Here is a 25,133-nt window from a genome sequence, read left to right as displayed (position 1 = left end):
AGCAAAGGAGAAACCCCAACTTCATGCTAAAGATAGACAATATGACCAACATGTACAACAGAGCTCTGTGGCTCTCTTCTTCTTGGCTCTGCAGATGCAGAACTGAAGTACACTTCATACAAGCTAAGCCAAGTGGTAGCACCAAGCTCTAAGTGGGCATTTTTTAAGATCTCAATTTCACATGGGCCTCAAAGCCCCCGTTTACCCCATAATGGAGCAGGAGCAAAGCTGACCAAGAAGAAGTTATATACACATGGAAAGTTGTAAAGTGAAATCTAATAACCCTGACTTCTTGTGAGTGCCAGTGATGGACTGGGAGCTGCACATGTCATCTCCAGAAGGCCACAGGGGATAGGTAGAAAAGTTATTGGAGTCATCTTATCAGAACGAAAGTCAGAGCATTACCTACCTTGATACCATTTTCTTCAAAAAGTCTCTCCAGATCCTGAAAGAAGAAAACAGTGTAAGAATACAACCAAAGCTCTGACTCAAAGAGCAGCAGAAACGTCCCCCTCTGAGCAGGAGCCTGACTTCAGTGCTCTGGGAAGCACTGGGTGTAAGAAAATGGCATTTCTCAAAAGACTGAACACAGTGATATCTTTCCACTCCAACCTAGGGAGCTAGTCTTGCAGGTGGTGATGGCTAAGCCTGGTGCATTCATAAGGTCTCCTCTGATATCCTGAACACGGGCAGAGGGAAGGTGTTTCCAACATTATTATCTTCTGTAGTTTTTATTTTCCTTACCTTCATTTCCACTCCTTTTCCTGGTGGACCAGGCTCTCCCTTCAAATGAACAAGAACAATTCATTACTTATGACGGGCATAAAGAATGAGCAGAGGTCACAGAAATCTGGCCCTTGCTTTGCTGCTATCCTGCTCCATTACCCCGAACAAATTCCCTTTTGTTGATTCACAGGAGGATTTAAATCCCACCCTGATAAATTGGCTCCTTCCCCTCCCACCAGACACAGCTAGTGGTTGTGTTTTATAGTGCAGGGATGGACCAGGGCATTGCCAAAAAAAATTCTTGGAATGGAGCTCTGCACCATCTCCTTGGCTGGGGGAATGTGTTTTGTACTGAATTAGCAATGTTTCCCACCGGAGTTATGCAATTCTTTATTGAAAGGAGGGACAGATACCTGAAAACTGGTCCTCAGCCGTTCATAAAATATGTAAACAGTGAAATCTGGATGGTCCTTCACTGCCACAAATGCTGCCACTACAATAGCAATTGTGTGGAGATGGCAGCAAGGCAGAGGATGGGCAAGTTGCTCCCAAGGTTGGTGGTCCCGTTTAGAGGTGGCTGCGGTCCTGCTGGTCCTTCACACTACCACATTTGATCTGGGTCAAATGTCTCTGATAGGTTTAAGTGTGGACTTCCATATGCAAGTCCCAAGGACAGGTTGTCTACAGGTTGTCTACAGGGCTGTCTGTGTCTCCTTGCCATCATCCAGCGTGATGTGGATCTTCAGGTGAGTGATCCTGGGCTGCTGACATGGATGAAATGCCAGATAAGCTGTAGCAGCTTTGGATCTCCTCTGGTAGGGGAAGGAGCTCTGATGAGACAGGGAGCTGAGCTGCCTCTCTGATGGGCTTCATTTCACTGAAATCTGGTTTCTGCATTGACAGATTCCGGTGGAATGAAGGGCATCAGGAAGGCCCTAGAAGTATATCTCATCCGGCTTCTGAACATCTTCCTGCCTAAATATTGTATATTTACCAAACGGAGTTGTAGAACTACAGCATCACTGTACATACACAAGTTTACAAGCCCAACTCATGACTTTGAAAAACCCAACATTCTGGGGAATAAGAGATCTGAGATAGGTGTTCTTCCCTTCTGGCCAACCCAACCCAATGGCACCAATGCAAAGATCCTTCCATACATCTGAGAACATACCTTTGGGCCTGGAGGACCTCTTTCACCTTTCAAACCATCCTTCCCTCGGTCTCCCTGTAAGCCAGCAGGAACATATTAGTTCTTTATCCCCTCTAAAATTCACAGTGATCATTGCACATTACGGTGTTTCCCATGTACTGGCCTCAGACTAACAACATCCAAGTCTTCGTCCACATGGACCAACCAGCCTTTTCTTCCAACTATCTCACTGACTCACATAATTAAGGAAAAATCAGGAGTATCTCTGTTCTTCACTCGAAATACACTATTTAGGTCCTTGAGAGGAGTTCCCATGCCTGAGACCTTTTCTATTGATTCTTTTCCCTGATAATGACTTTGGTTAATAATGCCATAACTGCCCTTCACTGATGCTTCCATCTGTGCTGGATCCATTCTATTGGATAGAATAGGACCCACTCAAGCACTAGATAAAATCTCCTCTTACCCACTCAGAAGCAGAGCTATTGCTATAGCAAGGGAGCTTCTGTAATAGCAATATACTTGTTGTGCTAGAAAAAACGCCGGAGCCATTCTGGCATCCAAATCATCTTATTCCCTTTAAGCCAAACAGGCTGACAGCGAACTTCAGAACCTGAATGTATTTCCCTAATTACTGAGTTAACTCGTTTGCCCTGCAAAAACACAAGGGTCTTGAAAGGAGAATTGATGTTCACCTTTTGTTGGAATCTTCAAAAGTGATACATTAATTTTGAAGTAGCTTTGCTGTTGAAGGTGGGAACAGCAAGAATTTGCTTGAGAGTTTCAGGATGTGTTTGCAGACTTTGTCTTATAAAAGCAATGAAGCTACGCAACATCTCAGAAATGCAAAATAGTTACACATTCAGCTTCAAGACAAATATTTTTAAGCAAAATACCTTTTCCCCCTTTTCCCCTTTCAGGACGATGGTATTCTCCAGAGAAGACAACTGCAATAGATGGAAGAAACCTGGTGAAGGAAGATGTCTCATCTCCACGTGCTTCTTATCCCAGATAAACCATAGGCACAAAGCCAGCAGCTCAACCAGCGATGTGAACATGCTGTGTTTGGACTCAAAACAAAAGGGAGCCAGTGTATCCTCCTCCTGCTCATGTATCAGAGATTCAGGGTGGTTGTGATGTTGGTATCTGTGTCTATGTTTCCAAAGTTCAAGTTCACAGCCAGGTTTTATTCTCTTCTGTGTCATGAGCTTCTTGCATGACCAATGATAAATGGTTTGGAGTGACATTCATTTGACCACATGCAGAGGAACTAGCTGTACTGCTTTATCTCTTCTGATAAGGCTAAGAGGTAAATTGCTCTACAGCATATACTATATGTTCTGGCAGTGTGTTGTGTTCCCTGTAGTACCCAGGATTCATGATAAATCTCAAAAATGAATCAAAGCATCCTTAAAGTTGGAAAGACCAATAAGATCATCTAGTCTAATCATCAACATATCCCTTTCCTGATGCATAAATGCAAAATGCATAAGTCAGCAGAAGAAGGCAATACTCACAATACTTCCAGGAGTCCCAGGCAACCCAGGCATACCCTGTGAAGATACAATACCCCATAAAAAGAGTGAGTGGTACAATTCAGCATTTTAGCCACCAAACAGACATTCTATCATGCAAGTTTATAAATGAGAATGTGCAAACCTACAGATTCACCCTTGTCTCCCTTCTCTCCAGTAATTCCCTAGGAAGGGGAGAGAGAGGCAGGATGAGAACAAGCTGTGGTAGGGGAGGGGAGTCTCAGCATCTTCGAGCTGGCACAGCCTTCAATAGGCTAACAAACCCTTCCTTGAGCAGCAAAGCTAATAAAATCTGGAATTCACCCTCACTCCTGCAGAGGAACTCTGATATTTAATAAGGGGTGTGACTGTAGCCTCTTCCTCAGCAGGTAGGCTCATTAGGGACTTTCTCCCATTCAGTTGCTCATTTTCACAGAGTTTAGAAACATCACATCCTTAAGATCTCTGTCCCTTTGTTAACCAGTGTTTTCCTAAGCTGTTAGAAGGAGATCAGACAGAACACAGGTGCAACTGCCCTTTTAGGATTTGCCTTACATCCTTTCCAGGTTCTCCTGGGTCGCCTTTTATCCCCTGCTCTCCAGGTCGTCCTGGGAGTCCAAGTGGACCCTAATGAGAAAAGGTTCAGAGAAACAATCAGAAAGAGAACACATCCAGCAGTTCCAAAAAGGGAAGCAAACAAGAAAAATGCTCACCGAGGCAGAAAATTATGATAACAACAATTATTACCCTCATTCCTCTCTCTCCTGGTTCTCCTGGGGCACCAGCTTCTCCCTAAAAAAGAGAAGTAGAAGCTTTAAAATGCCTTCTTTGTTCGAGCCTGAACCTTCACTGGTGGTACTAATTTTACTGCACTTTCACATAGAGAAAATATTTTAGAGGGTGAGAACCAAGCCCTGCTACTATTCCAATGGCTCCAAAGCAGCTAGGGTCTCCTCTTTGGAATTAATGCTTTTAAAGTTGGTACCAAGACAGCCCTATGGGGATCTGAATTATAATTAACCAGGGTTGATGTTTTGGATCTACCCTAGTGTTGGAGTAAATGGAGTTGAAAGTATATGGTAACATCAGACTACTCATATCTATGGAGGAAATGGGGTAATTTCCACCAGACCCCACTGTGAGTTGCTGTAATCTGCTTTCTGCTGCTGAGCATAAAGAACTATCTCCCAAATGAAACACGACTTGATTCTTTTTGGCCTTTCTTTTTCATCCTTTAGCTTTAGAAGATGAAAAATCAAACCTGAAACAAAATAAAGTCATAGGAAATATAATGAGTATTCTTCTCATAGTCTCATGTAATTCAAGGGCAAGGCAACAGAAAATAAAATAAGTAGGAGTTGGCTTCAAAGCAAATCAAAGGGACAGGTTTTGCAGATACTGTTCAACTAACTCATGCTTAATTAACTGGAGAAGAGATTCTGGGCTACAAGGAAACTTCACCCTAAGTACTACCATTCTCCTACACTGCTGTACCCACTGCACTCATGAGTGAGGCTGTTGTCTTTGGCACCTACACAACCCCAGAAGAGTTGGAAATCCCCCTGATTACCTTCATCCCAGAGATGCCTTTCTTCCCTGGTTCTCCCTAAAACACAATGCAAAAATGCTAGGTTACATTTAGCCTTGTAACCATTTTATTTTCACTATAATTTCCTCGAGTCTTCTCTTGGTGGTCCTATTCCACTTGATGCTCAGGCATCAACTCAGCCCTGTGGACTAAAGGAAAGTCTTCAGTGACTAATGGTAGGAAAGGTTTACCTGAACCCACCATGAAGCTCTTGGGGAATGCCACCTTGATTGACTGAAAGAGGGATCTATTGTACCGTAAAAAAAAAATAGTCAGGGCTGGTGTGACACCATGGTCGTTCTTGTACTTAACACTGATTCAACGACAAAAAAAGCTCACCATGTTGAATAGCAAGTCAACTATGGTGCTGTGTGCTCATTTCACTTTGACCAAAGGTAAAGAGAATTCACCCCAAAACAGAGCCTGAAAAATACCCTGAAAAGGATCCATCTTCTCATTTGCTGTGAAAAGACAGAGCAAATAAGAAGGTGTATCCCTTGATGAACAACCCACCATGCTTAATTTGAGGCAGCCTGCCTAGACTCATGTTGCTGGCCACTATTGGGCTGAGACTTGTCTCTTCCCCTCCCCAGACAGACTTATGTAAGATGTGTGTTTCTGACTGGTCCCATGTTGTCTCTTGCTCCTAATTCTGCAAGGGCATAACCTAGGGTTGTTGGCTTGGCCCAGTCTGTATCAGCATAACCATCCACCTGTAGCTTCTACTTACATCTTTACCTCTTAGGCCGGTCTCGCCTGGTTTCCCAGGTAATCCTGGTTCACCCTTCTCTCCCTTCGGACCTATTTCCCCCTAAAGAAAGCAAGGCAGTTGTTATGTTCCTCTTGTGTATTTCATAGTGCTGTCACTTTAGACATCATGGGACAGGCTCACGGCACAATGGCCATGCAATTGCTTCCACACTGCTGGCTGAAGTTTGGGCTCAGAGTATCTACCCTGCACTGGGAAAGGCTGTGTTCTGCTTTTTTGCTTAGCAGGCCTCGGATGGAAACATCTATCTTAAGATTGGCCCATTCAGATCCCACAAGCAGCCATTGCTCATAAATCCTACAAGACAGTATTTGTAGAACTTATGCCCTTTGCCATGTCATCTTGTCATTGTTTACCTGTGCAAGGCTCTGTGCGTCACATGGAGACTCCAGCAAAGCAGGATCTGTTCAAACTTTTCAGCTTTTGAATGCCCCTCACATCTTGACTCTACTCCCACAGCAAAGATAAAACTTCACTGACTCAAGTTATGTTGAGTGACACAGATATCAGTCATGAAACAGTGCTGCAATCACTGCATCATATACTCACCTTGTAACCTGGTCTGCCAGACAAGCCTACGTTTCCCTGCAGAAATAGACACTATTAGTCACATGGTCAGAGTAACCAAGTAGGAAAATTTCAGATAAGGGTCCTTCGCCATATCTAAAGGGTCAGCATCAGACTTAATGCTGCAAAGCCGCTCCTTGATTGCAGGTACTAGCAGATGGAAAAGATTAGTATGATGCAGAGAAGGAGAAACCATATGGTGTCCCAGGAGAGGAAGGGCTACTGCAAGCACACACTATCTAGATGCATCTGTCTTCACCACTTCTAAAACCATTGACTTTGATAGAGGGGTGGGGATCTCAAAGATTCTGAATTTTACAAGTCATTGCTGGAGTAAATCAAAATGGACTATTAATATTCTCATAGGAGGAAACACAAACTCAACCCTCACTAGATATTAGTGAACACAAGTGGGAACCACCAGATTCTCGCACCTTTGACACATAAGTCAGGAAGATAAAGGTCAAGTTTCCTTTCATAGAATCATAGTATAATTAAAGTTGGAAAAGATCACTAGGAACCTCTAGTCCAACAGTCACCAAGCCCATCACCATCATGCTCACTAAACCATGTCAGGACACAAAGCCATTGGAAATTGGGCTTCCTTGGTTTTGTTCCCCACAGAGTTCCCAGATGATCTTTGACTTTCCATGCTTTCTTCTAGAGTCAGGAGTGTTCTGCATTGCCTTCCACAGTTGGGTGCAGACTGCTCCGTAACACATGATCAGCATGGGAGCACCAAAGACAGAGTGACAGTTCAGCTTCTCATTATCAGTGTGGTATTAATTTGACGATGACTGGCCTTCTGAGTGACAGCCATTGAGCTCATATGCATGGAGGTGATTGAGAAATTGTTTCTGATTTGTCTCTTTAGCTGTTCCCTATTCACACCCAGTGTGTTGCCCCACTTACCCTGTCCCCTGTGTCTCCCTTCAGCCCTGGTTGACCAGGAATGCCAAAACCTGGACTTCCCTGAAAAAATCAATGACATTGACATAGTGTAAATCCTCTGCCAGTCTCACCTTCCAGCTCTCTGTATAGCTATCACATCCTTCTCCCCTCCCAAACACACTGCTTGCCACCTCTAGGAGATGCTATTGTGGAGAGACAACTTTCACTGAAACATGGCTTAGGAAACCCAGTGTCTCAATTTCCCCATCTGAAATTTGCACACCTTGGCTACTATTCTTCAATTGCCTTTCATTAGTTGTGGAGACACTGTCCCACTCCACTCTTCATTCATGGTAGCATGCCCTGTGCCATATTAATTGTTAGCTATCTCTAACCCATTATCACTTTGCAGTCCCAAAAGGGCCAGCCTGATCCTCCTCCTTGCTACAACTGTTGGGAATTATTTGCTAATGTTGTGCTTGGTTCTAAACAAGATGCAAAGGGAGATGATGCAGTGTCTTGCAAGAGCAGCTTCCAAACTCAAGACATGAGTCATAGAATCATTAAGGTTGGAAATGACCACATCTAGTTCAACCATCAATCTAAAAACCAAACCACATCCCTAAGTGCCACACCTACCCCTCTCTTGAAAATGTTCAGAGAACAAGAGCAAGTATGTTACCTTCTCTCCTTTGTCTCCTTGTATTCCTTTGTCTCCTTGTGGTCCTGGGGCCCCTGTTGGTCCAATATCTCCCTATGTATGAAAACAACCCAAAAGCTAGTAACACCATGCAGGAAAACCAAGCCATTTTCAAGTGGCTTGCTAAAGCTACATTCTGCACTTTCAATCCACTCTGAAAATCCATTCTGTTGGGAAATCTATCCAATCCATCCATCCATACCATTCATCCTTCCATTCAGTCCATCCACCCCATTCCTCTTTGGGTTTCTATTGAAGTTTTCCCTTTAGTACTTGGGGCTTCTACACAACTACGAAGTGCTATGTGGATTTAGAGTAGTATCAAGCAAGATAAAATTCAGGCCCAAGGTCATTACCTAACATCATTGAGACTAAAAGAAGAGAAATATTTTGATAACAACTATTAAGCAGTCTGGAGAATAAAATCAATGAATGGAGGTGACTCCAACATTCAAGTTCAGAGAGAAGGGCAGAACTCGTTATCTCTAAAGGGCAAGGGAAGTATGAAGATAATTTCATGAATGCCAGGAGTCAAAAAGCCAAGAGGAGTTTCTCCTGCAGTAAATACTCCTTGCAAAGATAAGAGAGATCTTTTATTTCTCTGCAGATTGACATTATAAAATATAATGAATTATAAAGAATAATAAAAAAAAAAAAAGGTGTTTTAAATACTCCAGGCCCTGTACAACCACAAAAACTTTGCAGAAGTGAACAATTTGTGCTGCACTATAGAGCAGATGCACAATATGGCCAACAGTCAGGGAATAGTTCTATCTCAGGAATCACTCTCATTTGGGAAATTCAGATTCCTCCAGTCATGGAGAGGCCAATCACTGGCTCAGAGCCTCAGGTACTTGGGAACTCTCTGCCATTGGACATGCTTTCTAAATGGTTGAAGGAATCTGACCTGGTATTGAAGTTGGCCATGTTTTAAGGAGGAGGTAAGACTAGAGACCCCTAGAAGTTCCCTCCTGCCTCATCTATTCTATGGTTTAATGTCAATGCCTTCCTTGTCTGGATAGTAACTTCTGTGTGTAGGCTGGATCTGTGCTTCTGTGAACTCTATGTCCTAAAACTAGCACATGGAAATACCAAATTTCCCCATGGACTAGAGACAGAAGGAGAATGACAGGCACAAAATGTTAATAAAAGCAAAAGAATTATCAGCAGGGCAAGATTACCACTATTTTTCCAACCTCTCCTCTCCCATCTATCACAAGGGATATATGATTCAGGCAGTGAAACACAGTCCAGCCCTCCCTTTTTCAGGCAAAGTTTTATCTAAATTTCAAGCAGCACTAATTAGTGGACTTACCCTGACACCTTTCTTGCCTGGTGGCCCCAAAACCTGAGGATAAAATAAATCACAGAAGTACCCTCTTATTTAGGCAATAGTCTCCCTTTCGAAGAAGAGGCTCATATGGCCTCTTCCTAAACAAGATAATGTCAGCCTTGCTATGGGATAAGAAATGCATCACCTACAGTGGATCATAAAATGCCCAACAGGGATACAAGCTAAATCCCAAACTCAGTGAAGGTTGTGACAGAATCCCACCATCTTCAGCAGGTTTTGGGTCTAGGGATGAGACTGAAGGATCATTCTTATCAAAAGGGTAGTTGGCAAATAGCTGCTTTAGCCTGTGCTAATATACACCAAGGACTGACCTTTGGACAGCAATGAATCTTCATGTCTATACTATGACCCTGATTTAGGGACTATAAAGCTGCCTTTCTACCTTTTGTCTCTAAATCAATTCTGCCAATGCTACTCTGAAATAAACCAGCAGTGCATGCCCCTGATCATAAAATATCATGCAGGATGCACCAGTCTGTCTTGGTGATAGGTCTCGGCAGAAGACATGGTTGAAGGGTCAGGGGTGAGGACTTATAGTTTTCTCTGAAGTTTAGTGGGACACATCTGCCTTGGTCCTTGGTCTACTGGCACAACTGTTGGTGGTGCTCAATGGCTATAGCACAAGAAAGGCTGTAATCCACTCATAGTTACACCCAGAGCTGGAGCGCCTGGAAATCCTGTGTTCCCTTGCAAAGCAAGATGACATAAAGTGAACAATCTGCAGCAGTGCTCATTGTTCTCCTCCATACACTCCTGAAATCAACTCAAAACTCAGTTCTGCAAAAGCAAAAGAGCAAAAGAGCAGAAGAGCAAAACAGAGCGGAGATTCTGAGCTTCCAGGGATGCTCACTTGACTCCCTGTTGGCTTCTTCTCTGTGTAGCCCCACCATAAACACACCTGACCGTGTCTACAAGCTGCAGAAATTCAAGACACCTTCAGCTGAGCTAGTCAAACCTATTCTCTTGCTATTTGACTTACTTGGACTCCCTTCTGCCCTGGAGGTCCTGGAAGTCCCTATAAGACATCAAAAGAGAATTTCCACCAGACTGAAAGCAGGTTCAGTATTTTCAATATGTGGGGTATAGTGTAAGTTATAAGTCCTTGGGTATGGGTAACATCACCAGTGATCACCCTAATAAGGTTTGCTTTTCCTCAAGAGGAGTCCATGGAGCATCTGTTTGTGTGGACCAGGACTGTGCAATTCAAAGACATCTTTGCTATCATGAAGAGCAATGCATGAACAGCAAGCTGGTTGTTACCACTTGCAATGACCTTACATTTTATGTAACAACCCTCCTTCATTTTATGATAAATACAAAAAAAAAACCCCAAACAAACAAACAAACAAACAAACAAAAAACCAACAAAAAACAAAAACACAGCAAAACAAAGAAAAATATTTTGTTGAATGAAACATTTCTTTGGAGATTATTTTTTTCATTCTCTTTTCACATCTCCTGAAAGTATGGCAAGAATTTATTTTGGGTTCAAGGTGAATATTTTTGACCTTATTTGACCTAAAGTGGATATTCTTGACCTCATCTGACCTGAAATAAGTTAATCAGCTCAGATTTAATTGGTCATCATCTCAATGCCTGAGCTACTTGTAGAAGGGGACATGCAGAAAGCCATACAACCTGGTTGTAAGAGTTTGCACCTCCAAGAGCTATAAGAACCTGGAAGAGTAATGAGGTGGCTTATGTACCACCTGAACACATGCCTGGCACCCCTTGTGCTAGGGAAATTCAGGTCTCCTGAGCAAGGCCTGTGGAAATTTGGTGTGCTGGGTTGCAGTCTTGTTCTGGTACCAAACATCTATCCAAGGACATCTTTCTGCCCTCTTGAGTTCATTCCTGATCAGTCCTTGCTATGCTTCATCTACCTATGGTTCACAGCAGCATTGCCAGATATGGACTGGAGATACAGTAGTCCAGACCTTTGCCTCTGACAGCACCAGGACCCCCAAATCCTTCCTTCCCACAGCCCTCAAGCCTTTGAGCAAGCTGAAAGAATTGGCCAAGCTAAGGTTTCCTCTTTCCTCAACAGCTGGAAAAGATGGGCACTTCTTACCAAGACAGTGCATCTCACCGCCATTCCAATGTCTCCAACATCCCACAACAATGACTGTTATGGGTCAGTGACTTCCATGGGTCAATGACTGCACAGAATTATTTCCATTGCTTTTGAGTAAGAGACCCACGTTTCTACAGCATATGATGATCATTAGAGCTGGTTTCTTTCCTTGGCACTTTTAGTGCCAGGCACAGTGACTCAGGTTCAGTGTTTTGGTACCTACCTTTGGTCCAGGTACTCCTGGAGGGCCCATCACCCCCTTAAAAAAAAAAAAAGAAAGAAAGAAAGAAAAAATGAAAGCTCAGACTTTAAAACTCACTTTCTGTATTCCTTTCCATTTGCAACCACAGGATGTACCCACCAGGGGCAACCTACAGAAGAGGTACTGGAGAAGACTCTGGAGACACTGAACGCTCCAAGGGGATTTTAGCAGAAATCTCACAGCAAAATGGCAAACCTACCTGCTGTCCTTCTTCCCCCTTTGGGCCAGCAGTGCCAGGAATGCCAATTCCTGCCATCCCCTGCAAGGTAAGCACAGCATTGTGCACACAAGTACCAAATGCTAAACTGCAAAGTATGATATATCCTATCCACCCTGCAGTCTGCTTCAGAGTTCTGTTCCTGCTGAGGAGGAGGTGAGAAATTGGCTCTCTAACCATTTAGCTAAGATATATGTCTAGCCAGTAACTTCAGACAAGGCACACACAGTGATTTGGAGATGTTTTCAGGGACTACTTGAAGCAGTCCCATCCAGGGGATAGGAAGCATGCAGGGCTGGGAGGCAGCAGGAACTGCAGAGATCTTCCACTGGTGGAAAAAAAGAGCACAGAGAGAAAACAAGAGCTTGGATGGAGAGGAAGCAACTACTCCACCATGCACAGACTTGAGCACATATGAGCTGGGAGTAGAGGGGAATGGGGGAAAATCCCTATGTATCTCCACTTTATTTTCACATTGATATTACTTTATCTCAGCTACTCTTAAATCCCTCTTGGGATGGTGGATCTCACAAGCATCTGATAAGAGTAATGACCTTTTCTCCCTTTTCTCCCTTTGGTCCAGGCAGTCCAGGGACACCATCCAGCCCTACAGGGCCTGGCAAGCCAGGTTTCCCCTGGAAAGGAAAATACATTATCACATCTTTCTTCTCTCAAACTGTTTGTTACCAATCATACTAAAGAGAAGTCTGCAGAAACACAAGCAGAGAAATATATTTCCTGATGTGCCTGTCTTACCAGTTGCTTTGCAATTGAGGATTTACAGAGATGATTATGTGTACCCAAGATGTCCCCCATCTCCCCCCTCCCAAGATGAGTTATGGATGATTGGTCACTCAGGAAGGGAAAAACAGAAGTGTTTGCTGTATGGGAAGATAGAGGCTGGGTACTCATCTCTCAAGTTTGAATTATTTGTACACGCTTTCCAAACTGGACATGGTTTCTTTATCCTTAGTAGCTCCCCATCGACTATTTCTTTTCTTGTGTCTCTCTTCTGACGCTGAAAATATCCATGTGGGATTTCTTGTGTGAAGAGTCACTTCCTTTTTGTTTGTCCCAAATCTGCCACCCGCACAGTCTGTTTACCATCCTACACTTTTGAGCCACCTTATTGCCCCCTCTGGACATGCCCAAGCTCTTTTCTGTCCTCCTGAAAGGGGGAGAGAGTTGGGATGTGGGAAGGTGCCAGGCTGCACTCAGCTGCTCCATGGGTAATACAGGCACTCAAGGTGGAATCACTGCCACTTTGGAGTAGCCTTGATCATGTAGCATTTTCTATTGTCCATCAGCATGATTGATCATGTCAAAGGGTTTGTGGTCATTGTGAGCACGGTAATGGGTGTAGTTCTCACAGGTTTGCTCTGAGCCATGAGAACACGTCCTTGCTTTTAGTATGAGTGTCTGTTTTGTGATCCTAACTTTTTCCTTTTGGTTATTCACAAGTGGGGGATCAGCAGGATGAAGACTACAATGCAAGAAATGCTTAATTGGTCCTGCTTCATGTGCCAGTCCTCATCAGCAGATCAAAGCATCTCACAGTGGTGGCTGACATGAGCTGGCAGTAGATGCTGTCCCTCCCCACCCACCCTATGTGACAGCTGGTGTTCCCTGGCCAGTGCCCCCTCCCATTATGGCCAATGGCTCTTCCATAGTGACTGACCATTGATGGACAACTCACCGGCTCTCCCATGCCTCCTCTGTCCCCTTTGATGCCATTCCTTCCACGAGGACCCTGCATGAAGCACAGAACAATCTTACATTTTGTCCCACTGATCCTTTCAGGTCTGGTTGGACGTCTGGAAAGTATTGAAATCAGAACCTATTGAGTAAGTTATAAATAATAAAAAAAGAAGATTGCCATCATACAGTAACATGAAAGTCAATCTCAGGTACTTACCCTGAGACCTGAACCTCCTGGCTCACCCTGAAACACAAAAAAGACAAGGAGTATTCCTGCAGGATAATAATCTCTCTGCATTTAGATCCTGGCCAAAATCTCCTGCAGGATGACAGCCCCAGAGACCAAAACTTCCCACTCTCAAAGGAAATTGAGCTTCATTAGAGGTATCTGCTATCTTGCGTGGGCCAGACTCAGCCTGAAAAATTTATCAGCCACTACACTTGGGATAGATAAGAGGGAAGTTCAGGTCTCTCTAACTCTTCTGAGACTTTTTGACACATTTTATTTATGTAGTTTTGGCTGTGCACAGCACAAGTAATCCTGGGTATTTCACTCCAGCTACTGAACAGCCTTCATGGGGACCTAGAGTCGTAAATGGATATTGGGAAAATGTCTTCTCTGAAAGAGTGGTCAGGCACTGGAACAGGCTGCTCAGGGTTGTGGTGGAGTCACTGTCCCTGGAGATGTTCAAGAAACATGGAGATGTGGCACTGAGGAACATCGTTTAGTGGACAACATTGGTAGTGGCAGCGCATGGATGGTTGGACTAGATAATCTTGGAGGTCTTTTCCAACCTTAATGATTCTATGTCTTAGTGGCCACTGAATCTGCTTTCATGTCAGACAAAGCTGACTATATTACAAGCTCCATTACTGATCTCCGCTGTGTTGAACAGCAGGGTCCTGGTGGCAAGGAAAGCCATGCAGAGTTCATCCCTCTGTGTCTCAGTGAGATCATCCCGTGATGGAGAGAAGAAACGTGTGGTCTTAGGGCTCTCGAATAAGCAGAGTATCTAGAGGTTCTGGATTAAGGCAGATTCTCCCTTTCTGGGATGAGCATCACAGAGCTATGGTGCAGATAGCCTTGCTCACCTTGATGGAGATGCCTGGTGGCCCTTGTGGTCCTGGTAAGCCGGGTAAACCCTGTGGTCCTGCTACCCCAGGAACCCCTGGCTGTCCTTTCTGTCCCTGTAATAATGAAAACCAGGGGAAATAGAGATGTGATCTTTCCCAGATTCTTTGCTGCTCTCAGTCAGTGCCACAGACTGAAGGGAACAATACTCACAGGTGGACCAGGGTGCCCATTTCGGCCAGGAATCACCTCCACTCCTCCTAGGACATAACCAGGTTCTCCCTGTGAGCAAGGAAATAAAGATGCACATTCAGCTGTGTTGGGAGATCCAGGCAAAAGAGGGCATGGCACAGCCATACAGACAGCTCAAGTGGGTGCAAGGAAAGAGTAGAAACAAGTATTTGGGGACAAGGGAAGGACAGGACAGCTGCTTCTAGGAACTGCTTACAGCTGGTCTTGAAACCTTACCTTTCCGTGTCTTAAACATGTACAAACAGGCTTATTCATAATGAAAACTCTCAAAAATGCAGAATGACTCAACCAGCAGCTACCTGCTACTGCAAATATCCCACTGAAACATACCAAGGACCTGTGATAAGAACTGAGCAGTTTTCTCCATGAAGACACTAAATTTCTCCTAGCCAAACTGAAGGACAACTCCCACAGATGATGACTAAAGATGTTACACATAACTCAAAAGTTCGTATGCACCAAAGATCCCTGTGCAACTGCTCAGAAACAAGAGATCACAGCAATATACGAGCTTTTTTTGCAAATAAACCCAGGAATGAAACTCACCCTGTCACCTTTTGGCCCCACTGGTCCTGGATAGCCTGGAGATCCCTGGAATTAAAAATAAATCATGAAACATTAAACCACAAAGCACCCACAAAATCATCATTGTGAAATGACCAAGCTTTAGGTTCCCTCTGTATGATGATATTCACTACATTCAAAATACTTACAACATCACCTTGGATGCCAGGGAGACCCTGCAAAACAGGAAAGAGAGAATTGAGAGTCATGCTCACTTCTCCATTAAATGCCATTCTTATGGGGTTTGCTAAAGCAAGCACATACCATGAGTCCAGGGGGACCAGGAGGACCTGTTCGTCCAGGTCTGCCTGGCAGTCCAGGAATGCCATCCTTCCCAGGTAGACCCTAAATTAAAAATAATAGCCTGCAAGTTATGGCTGCAGACCTGCCAACCTGAATGTCTTAATGCATCACTGGCTTCCTGCACTGCTTGAGGGAATCCTCAGCTGTCAGTAAATACAAACATGTAGAAGTTCCTTTTTGCCTGATTTTCAAAGCCAGCATAGAGCAACATTTATTAAAACACCAGCATAAAAAGATCTGAAGATCTCCTTGTTGTTACTAGTCATTTAATTGTATATTAATTAACCAAGCAAATGAAAAGGGACTCACCCTCTCTCCTTTCTCTCCCTTCATAGTAAACCCATATGGGTCATAACCTCCACGACCTGGTGAGCCCCTGGAGTTCTTGAAAGGAAAAGGAAAATGGAAGAAATGATCTATAGATTCAGCAAAGGATGGCAAATAAAACCAAATGAATGTGACCATGAAACACAGGCTAGCACGCGCCTTGTTTACAAAGCAGAAGTGAGGGATAAGCTCTACCACTATGGACTGGTTCCTATCCTCACTAAGGGATATAGTTTAGTGATGGGACTCAGTGGGTCAGGTTGGTGGTTGAACATAGTGGTCTTGAAGGTCTTCTCCAACCTAGATGACTTGAAGATTGTATGTATTATTTACATTCCTGTGAATCAGTGAAGGAATCCTCACCTTTAGACACCAGGGACCACAAGCCTCCACTCCTTTCTGGATGTCTGGTTCAGCTGGTGATGGATCGGGGAGGTGTACCTTGTTGTCTGTATCATCAAATGGCAATTGCTTGTCAGCTTCAGGTCTGGCAACCTACAGCGTGGAGTTTGGGTTAGACTGGTGATCCACCAGGTTTTGGGCCAGACATCACAATCAGCCCTCAACATGTCTCAAGAGATTACTGTGCTTCCATGTCGCCAGCCTATTCACTGAAATAGCTGTTAGAGAAAACCCATCATACGCATCCTTACCAAAGATCCATAAATCAGAATTAGAAGAGGGCAAAATATTTATAATACATTCAAATACTTTGGCCCTGCAGGGGCTGTATGTGACAAAACATTTGAAGCTCTGTTCTGTCTTCCCCAGTTCTACTGCCTTGTTTTCAAAGTTTTTGTTCTTCACACTGATGGGTTGATGGCTGATGGTTGGACTAGATGATCTCAGTGGTCATTTCCAACCTTAATGACCCTATCATTCTATGGCCAGGACTGGACAGTGGGTGAATTCAGGATTGGACCCAGTATTCTGAATCTGTTACTTCCTTTCTTTGAAAGTTTGGTTTGGAAAGAAGATTGTCCTTGTACATGACCTATGCCAGATAATTTCTTTTATTCAAAGTTCTGTAAAGCAGCTCACCTCCCCAGATGGCAGCGGGGCCCCTGAGGGCTGAAGGTCAGAGCAAATGACTTCTATTAGCTCTCGGAGGATATGGGGGAACTCATCAAATGTGCTCACATAGAAAACATTCTGGAGGTTCTGCTGCAGTAAAATGTCGTTGAGCTCAGCAGGGTCAGCTCCCGAGACACCCACAGCAATGACGCGGATTCCTGAAACACATCACTCTTTCAACAGAAGCAAAAATGTCTAACATCAGAGTTTCCAAACCCCTCACCACAGCCTTGCTGTTAACAACCTCTGATGGGACTAGGTATTCTACTAGCTGCTACAGAATTCACTGGCAGCAGTGTGTGTGAGTTACAGCAACACAAAGGTTCTCAAGTCAGGAACAGGAAGAAGAAAGGATGAAGAAGTGATGAAAGCCAACGATACACTTGAAGTGGACAGGTTGCCCAAGGAGGTTGTGGATGCCCCATCCCTGCAGGCATTCAAGGCCAGGCTGGATGTGGCTCTGGGCAGCCTGGTCTGGTGGCTGGTGACATAGCAGGGGGTTGAAACTGGATGATCATTGTGGACCTTTTCAACCCAGGCCATTTTATGATCCTATGATTCTATGGATTCACATAAACCCTCTGGAAAGTCAGCACCTAGCTGTACATGGAGGACATCCAAGGCCTTAGGGAAACACAATAGGGCAATTCTTACCCAAAGCATGGGCTGCTCTGGCAGGTGGCAACACATCATCCTGGGATCGCCCATCAGTCACAAGCATCAGCACATGAGGGAACTCTGGCCTCATCCCTCTGGAGGGTTGGAATAACTCCTTTAGCATAAAGGCTATACCACGACCTGGGCAAACGTTGAGAGAAACAAATTAAATCTACAGAAGTGTTAAGTGTACAGGAAGGTTCCCATTCCATGCACAGAGGGATGAGGGCATTCAGTGTGGCCTCATAAATAGCCAGTAGACCTTAAAGAGGGGCAATGCATTTTGAGGGAGGAAGACAGCAGTAAATCAGACTGGCTGGAATGGTTCAGGTTGAAATCTGCAGATAGTTTTGGAAAAGGAAAGATATATTCGGGAGATATGAAGCATTTTCCATAAATTTTAGGAAAAAAAACCACAGAATTCTCATTTCCAAATTTCCTTAGAAAGACCAGGAAAGTTTCCTAAAGGTCTCTCCCTCCAGCTGAAATGGGTAAGAAGCCCCAAAATAACATGGACTCCTAAGGGAGGTAAAATGCCTCTGTTGACACAAATCCCACACACAAAAAAATAATAGTACTAGAGGCAAGGTAACTGAAGAGTTTGCAGTCTGCCCAGTTGCACAGCCACTTTCCCTATCCATTTGGATTTCCCATCCAAATTATTGCATTCTCTATGTGTTCCTGACCAATACCATTGAGCCAGGATGAGGTTTACAAGTCTTCATTTAACATATGTGGATTCCTCAAGGCTTCCTTTTATGTTTAATGATTAGAAGACATTTAGGTGGGCCATTTAAAGAAGTTAAAACTAACCACCTTCAATTTAATATTATTGCTTTTGTACTTTCAAGGAAGTAGGCATACCCCACCATCCTGCTGGGAACGTGTAGGTAGAAAGGGTTGCCCGAGGTTTTGACAGTATAAGACAAGTTTCTGAATTTCTGAGAAATGAAGCTGATGAAGAGCTGTGTTATTTGTACAACAGGGGGAAACACAGAACATTATGTGATGGCAAGTCATGAAAGTAAGACTAGGTTCATTGTTTTGTTGTTAGGGTAGCAAAGCAATAACCATTGGAACTTGCTGATTAAAATGTGCATGGAGAGGGTAATAAGGACGCTTCAGCATAATCCATCCTTATCTAATGTTTATGGGCTAGGTCTCCAAGCCAGGTATAAAAATCTCCCTCAAGGTTATAAAACAATGAAGAGAAACCCAGCAGTAAAACTAGGACGCAAATAAAGGACACCAGACTAGTTGGATAGACCATCCCTGGGAATAAAAACACATATAATTCTCTGCTCTCAAATTTTACAGAACTTTAGACCGTAACTTTCTAACTAGGTAAACTGGTTCAAAATATTCATACACCTTCTCAGGCCTCGACCCTCTGTCTTGGCCCAAAATTGCTTCCCAACATGTATAGACTCACACATACACACCTGTTTTTGTGTTGCCTCCTAGGTAGTGTAGCTCCTTGACAGCTTTTAGAGCACCTTTGCGGTCCTGGTGCTGGTTGAAGTGGAAGGCTGCTCTGGGCTCCTCACTATACTGTGCAACAGCAACCTGATAAAAAAAAAAAAAACCAACAAAAGGATGAGAGATGTGGAGGGCTCAGGAGCACAGCAAAGGTGTCATCGCTTGGAGACATCCAAGGTCAGGCTGAACCAGGTTTTGAGCAAACTGATTTAGCTGTAGCTGTCCCTGTTCAATGTTGGAGAGTTGGGCTAGATGGCCATTAATTAAAGTCCCTTCCAACTCAAATGATTCTATGACTCACTGATCACTCAGTAAATCTTGAGTGGATAACACAACCACTGGCACTGCAATATAAGTGGTATTCCTTAGTCTGTATTTCTTAAAGGTTAAAAAAAAAAAAAAAAAAAAGGCACAAAAACACCTATTTCACAGACAACACATATGTTACAATTCAGATACTTAAGCATGGGCAAGGTACTATTTTGTACTCTAGGGCACCAGAAATTTTGGCACAGGCTGGTAGATATAGACCTGATGGGAAATACAATTCTGGCAGCTCATGAATATGTGGGAGCAACATCTCCCCTGACACTGTGCATCCCTCCTCAATCAAATCTTCATCCTCCATCGACAGCAAAGAGAGCTCAGCTACTCAGTTCATGTGATACCAGCCTAAATTGAGGTGGCTTCATCTCCCCAGAATTATTTGTTAAATTAGGGTAAACTCATCACTTGCCTAAACCTTCAAGGCTGCCTACAAGGAAAGAGTGCAAGAAGCTTCCCATTTCCTTTTCAACTGAAAGCTGCATAGGTCCTTGTTTCAATGGACTAGTTCACATAGAATGTTAATTAATCACAAATGACCCCAAATAAAATATTTACGGAGTCCTGTAGCTTTGCTTTGCTTGGTCATGGTTTTAATACTGTGGGCTGCATTTTGCCCTTGAGAAGTTTCATACCACAGATTGAGAATCGGGATTTCTTCTCATTAGTGGATTGGATGTGGGATGAAATAGGATCCCAGGAAGGCACCCAAAGGCTGATACATCACTGGGCTCTATAAACTGGATAGTATTTCAATAGGTTTGGAATTTGCATTCCTAATAACCAAGCAATGGGAATATCTCCATACAAATAGGGATTCAGGCTGAGATTTAGAAGATTTCTATTCTGGTCTTTGTTAGATGTGTGTTTTTAGTCAAAACCTCTCTGAATCTCAGCATGAGTGAGCAGACTGCTGGCACTGCAGAGGTGAGCAATGGGTAAAGACTTGGACAGAAATCACCTTCAGGAAACAGAATAACAAATGCTTGCCTGTGTCCCTTCAGGCCCAATCTTAGGGAAATAGGAAATGATCCGGAAGAGGAAATCCTTCACTTTGTTGAAATTACTCCAGCCAATACTTGAGGACTCATCCACCAGGAAACCAATGTCTGCTTTGAACTTGCCACAGACTGCAGAGAGAAGAGAGAATCTCTGTAAGTTGTGGGGCCTTAGAGTGCATGGAACAATGAAACTAATGCCAGCTCAAATATATTCTGTGATGCCAAGTATTGGTGAGCAAGCACCTTCACCCCACAGGATGGTGCCGAGAGCTTAATTGCATTATATATGGTTTGTGTCTCCAATTTCCCCAACTCTGGCTACTCTCACTGTATACTGAATGAAGACTAGGATTTTGGCTCCTGAGATCAGAGGAAAAAAGTAATTCCTGGTGGTTTGACCCAGTTCTACCTCATCCTGAAATCAAACATAGATAACACGCTCACTTGGCCCAGGGAGAGCTGTCAGCGGTGCAGAAGCTGTGGTAGATGACAGGAGGGTGTTTGGGGTTGGTTGTAATGTAGTGGTGGCTAATGGAAGAGGAGTGGTCTTCACAGTGCTTGGAGATGGGGATCTCATGGTAGCCTGTTTTGCAGAAGTCATGGGAGAGACCAGTGGAGGTGAATCGCCGTGAGGTCCAGCTGTCAGCCGACATAGAATCAAAGAATCATTAAGGTTGGAAAGGATACTCAGATCATCTAGTCCATCAATCAACCCATCACTGTCAACATCTTAGTTATGATGGTATTACCTTGAAAAGCAACAGAATTTTAGGAAAACAAAACAAAACAAAACAAAACAAAAGCAACAAGAAATTAACTTCAACAGCAGTTACCTAAGAAAAGCTACAGAATGACCTTTCTGACTTCATACCTGTTTGCCCAACGAGTGTTGTCTCTGGTCCCTCTCTATCTCCAAAGACTGGTCTTATGGAAAACAAATACGTCTCCTCAGAGCTCAGTCCTGTCACTCGATATGATCTCAAAGCTGCTGGTAGCACTTCCAGGGAAAGATCAGAAGCTGAAAAAAAGAGAGAAACATGCATTATAGTTTGCAAAGTCTGGTGTGTATAAAAGCAGGACTCTTTGTTAATGAATGGAAAGCTTGCTGAGAAGTAAGCTTAACTTGAGAAATGCTTTTGTGTACCACAGATAGTTCTAGTTTAAAATGGTGGGAAAAAATCTGTGTAAAAGTCATAACAATGTTTTGACATTTTTAAAGAGTCTCATTTTTGAAAATGCTGAATGATGAGTTTTGACAGCGATCAAAATGAAATTTGTGCCTTTCCATTCTGAAATAACATTTTTCCTTAAAAGAATAATGGTTAACTTCTAGGGAAATAAATTAAGTAGTTGTAAATAACCTGTTTCATTTACATTACATTACATTTACACTGTGGCTGTGCCGCTATCTAGCACTAAAACCCTTTGTTTCATGTTTGGTTTTTCACATAATGAGAAAGTGTAAGGTTACCACGCTCTGCCACAAGCAGAAGTTGGTAGTAGACTGAGGTAGGAAATACCTCTGATCACATCCAGGGTAGAATACACGGCATGAGGCTGGTAAGCTTATGGAGGAAGAGGTCTACAAGCACTAGAGAAGGACCATGGTTTTTCTGGAGACAGTTTCCGAAGAATGAATGCAAAACATTGATTGAATAGAAGCAAACGTTGTGGCTTTTATAGTACTCAAGAGATGAGAGAAAGAAGAGAGAGAAAGGCAACATGGTGAGGAGTTGATGGTGATCTTTTCCAAAATTAATGAGTCTGTGATTCTATAATATCTAGCTGAATCTCTCCAACGTCCCTCCTATCAGAGAGGGCAGGAAGATTGGATATGGATGGAGCCCTATCAAGGTGAATGGGGTTTGTTTTATGTAGCACCAGAGATGGAGATTTACAACTGTGATGACCTCCAGCTGAGTGGAAGGGGATCCAAACTCTTACAGAGCAGGATGGTTAGAGCAGGCAGGTAGGGAGGAGGGCATTAAATGAGCCCAACTGAAGGGAAAGGCAAATGGGTAATGAATGAGCATTCATTTAGAAAAAAATTCAAGTTGCTGAGAAAAAAAATTAATAAAGGCACCAAGAGGAAAAAAAAAGGGCATAATTCTTAATGGTCTTTCTATACTTGGATAATTAAACAAGAGAAATTCGAACTACTCAAGAGCATAAATTTAATCTCATTGGTACTATTGAAACTCAGTGGCAAGATTCATGGGATTGTGATGTTAAATCAATAATTATAAACCTATTTCAGAAGGAGCGATCGAGTGAGGGCACAGTGGGACTGTCAGATGTGCTATTATCCATTTCTGAGCCCCTGACAACTCTGAAACCAATGATTTTTGAATGCTTACAGATCAATACTTTAACAGCACAGCACAGGGGAGGAACAGTTACATTAGATCACTTAAATCACCCTAGAGAGCTGAATGTTCTGTTCCCTAATCATTTATCTATAATATGTAGAGGAAAAAAAATGATGTTATCGCAGGAGACTTCATCCTGAGTGACATATGCTGCAAGCCTTAGGCTGCCAATACTAAAATGTCCTCGGAATTAAAAAAAAATTAAAGTTGATGACCTGGTAACTCATAAAAGCACTGCAGGGAGCACAGGGGAATTTTGTCAGATCTGTTTTCTTTATTGGCTTGTGAAGATTAAAAAAAAAAGCTAGTAGCTGAAGCTGAAGCAATGACAGGAAAATTGCTATACCGAAACAGGCTTAAGCCTATTCCTGAAAAAATAAGAAACCTGGTTCTTTAAAATGACAAACCTATTAGGGCCAAATCAATTGGGTAAAAAAAAAAAAAAAAAAACCAAACAAATATATGCTAAAAATTATAAGCAATGTTTATTTTTATAGGAAAGTTTTGAAAGATCTTTACTGTATGGTAAAGCTTTTGAACAGAAAGGAATTAAGGCTGTATGGAAAACAAAACCAACCACTTCTTGGTTAACTATTCGCAACGGCCTCAAGTTGCACTAGGGGAATTACAGGTTAGGTATTAGGAAAAGATTTCTTCTCAGAAAGAGTGGTGAGGCATTGAACAGACTGCCCAGGGCAATGTGGAGTTGCCACAAACCAGGTGAAAAGCCTTACGCTTGGCTTTGTTGAACCTCATGAGGGCTACCTGGGCACATTGCTCGTGCCTGCCTAGGGCTCTCTGGATGGCAATTAAGGCTGTTGGTGGAAAGACATTTCTCCTATATTAACCTGCCACTTTCATCTTCTGCTGCATCAGCTGTCTCTATGACCAAGTACTGAACTGAATAGACCACAGGCCAAGCCACACTTGTTCATGCTCCATCCTCAAATACTCTTAGTTAGGGCAGCTCATCTCAGATGAGTCCAATTTACAAGCCATCCTTCCTTTCCCAACCATATAAATATTACCTGAGGACAAGCGCCATGTTAGTAGGTACGTGGATACTCCAGGAACAGCAGTCCAAGTCAGCAAAACACTGGTCTCTGCAGCTTCCTGCATAGTGAACTCAGTCACTTTGGGTAAATCCACTGTTGCAAAGAAAAAGAAAGCAAGCTTATCATAGAATCATTAAGGTTGGATAGACCACTAAGATCATCAAGTCCGAGTGACAACCCATCACCACCATGCCCTCTACATCTATGTCAGGGTGCAATGAAGGGTATGCTAGAAAACACGTCTTCATCCGTGATAAGTTTCAGAGACCTTCACCATTAAGGTTGGAAAAAACCTCTAAGATCATCTGGTCCAACTGTCCACCTACCATCAATATTGACCACTAAATCATTCCCTAAATGAGAACCGATATAATTTTATCAAATAATTGTCACATCTTCAGCCTGGATGCCGGGTTTTTCTCCCAACCAATCATTAAATTTGAGTTGTTGAGGTGGGAAATTAACTTTATGCCTGTTCACTTGTACCAGATGCTATTACTCCTTGAAGTCTCCGTGACTGTTTTATGTACCTGATCTTCTCCACCCCTGGATTTCCAAATCTCCCTATTCTGCAGCATCAGTCACATTACACGATGCCATAAACTTGTGAATGATATTTACATTCAACCTGCTGAGAATGGTGAAGATATTTCCCATCGATACTGCCCAACTATATTTCTCCTTGTCCAATCCCATCTCCCATCACAATCCCTGGCATTGCTTGGTGACATTTATTCCATACTCACAAGTTTTGGCTGTGAGGAGAGTGGGGTTTCCCTCCTGTCCTCCAATCACTGCAGACACACCAATGGTGTAGGTGGTGCTCTCCTTCAGCTTGGGGATGGTGAATGAGTTGCTCTCGGCTCCAACTAACTGTGAGGTTTCCAAGCCACCTAGCCACAATTGCAGCGACACCACAGAACAAATAAACAAACAAATAAATAAATCCATGATACTACATAGAAAGAGCAGGGTGATTGCTATTAACAATTACTGTTACAGTTGTTTTCCTCCCTGGCCTGGCATCATATACACTGCTGGAATGGAATCCCTTCCCTGACTTCTTGAATACAACTACACTTAAATCCAACTGATCTCTAGATTACAGATGAAAACTTGGCCAACTTTCAGGCCTTCAACCTG

The 25,133-nt window shown here is 43.2% G+C and overlaps 1 protein-coding gene across 1 annotated transcript in view; it reads right to left on the bottom strand.

Annotated features, from left to right (window-relative positions):
* Positions 1 to 25,133, bottom strand: part of LOC306945110 (uncharacterized protein) — a gene marked incomplete at both ends in the record, with an annotated part of 84,520 nt that overhangs the window by 43,035 nt on the left and 16,352 nt on the right. Inside the window, 35 exons of the mRNA XM_079533818.1 lie at positions 410 to 445; positions 745 to 783; positions 1,901 to 1,954; positions 2,776 to 2,826; positions 3,397 to 3,432; positions 3,543 to 3,578; positions 3,949 to 4,020; positions 4,141 to 4,185; positions 4,964 to 4,999; positions 5,712 to 5,792; positions 6,300 to 6,335; positions 7,230 to 7,289; positions 7,891 to 7,962; positions 9,224 to 9,256; positions 10,242 to 10,277; positions 11,560 to 11,595; positions 11,798 to 11,857; positions 12,370 to 12,450; positions 13,512 to 13,565; positions 13,731 to 13,757; positions 14,606 to 14,701; positions 14,799 to 14,867; positions 15,384 to 15,428; positions 15,551 to 15,577; positions 15,666 to 15,746; positions 16,014 to 16,088; positions 16,395 to 16,526; positions 17,073 to 17,263; positions 17,760 to 17,903; positions 19,205 to 19,328; positions 20,556 to 20,695; positions 21,011 to 21,205; positions 21,438 to 21,584; positions 23,964 to 24,083; positions 24,737 to 24,883. Of these exons, the coding sequence (XP_079389944.1) occupies positions 410 to 445; positions 745 to 783; positions 1,901 to 1,954; positions 2,776 to 2,826; positions 3,397 to 3,432; positions 3,543 to 3,578; positions 3,949 to 4,020; positions 4,141 to 4,185; positions 4,964 to 4,999; positions 5,712 to 5,792; positions 6,300 to 6,335; positions 7,230 to 7,289; positions 7,891 to 7,962; positions 9,224 to 9,256; positions 10,242 to 10,277; positions 11,560 to 11,595; positions 11,798 to 11,857; positions 12,370 to 12,450; positions 13,512 to 13,565; positions 13,731 to 13,757; positions 14,606 to 14,701; positions 14,799 to 14,867; positions 15,384 to 15,428; positions 15,551 to 15,577; positions 15,666 to 15,746; positions 16,014 to 16,088; positions 16,395 to 16,526; positions 17,073 to 17,263; positions 17,760 to 17,903; positions 19,205 to 19,328; positions 20,556 to 20,695; positions 21,011 to 21,205; positions 21,438 to 21,584; positions 23,964 to 24,083; positions 24,737 to 24,883 (2,714 nt within the window). The remainder of the gene's footprint in view (positions 1 to 409; positions 446 to 744; positions 784 to 1,900; positions 1,955 to 2,775; positions 2,827 to 3,396; positions 3,433 to 3,542; positions 3,579 to 3,948; positions 4,021 to 4,140; positions 4,186 to 4,963; positions 5,000 to 5,711; positions 5,793 to 6,299; positions 6,336 to 7,229; positions 7,290 to 7,890; positions 7,963 to 9,223; positions 9,257 to 10,241; positions 10,278 to 11,559; positions 11,596 to 11,797; positions 11,858 to 12,369; positions 12,451 to 13,511; positions 13,566 to 13,730; positions 13,758 to 14,605; positions 14,702 to 14,798; positions 14,868 to 15,383; positions 15,429 to 15,550; positions 15,578 to 15,665; positions 15,747 to 16,013; positions 16,089 to 16,394; positions 16,527 to 17,072; positions 17,264 to 17,759; positions 17,904 to 19,204; positions 19,329 to 20,555; positions 20,696 to 21,010; positions 21,206 to 21,437; positions 21,585 to 23,963; positions 24,084 to 24,736; positions 24,884 to 25,133) is intronic.

This window comes from Tetrao urogallus (genome assembly GCF_951394365.1).
Source record: "Tetrao urogallus genome assembly, chromosome: 1".
Classification (NCBI taxonomy): Eukaryota; Metazoa; Chordata; class Aves; order Galliformes; family Phasianidae; genus Tetrao; species Tetrao urogallus.
This window is presented reverse-complemented; position numbering and strand designations above follow the sequence as displayed.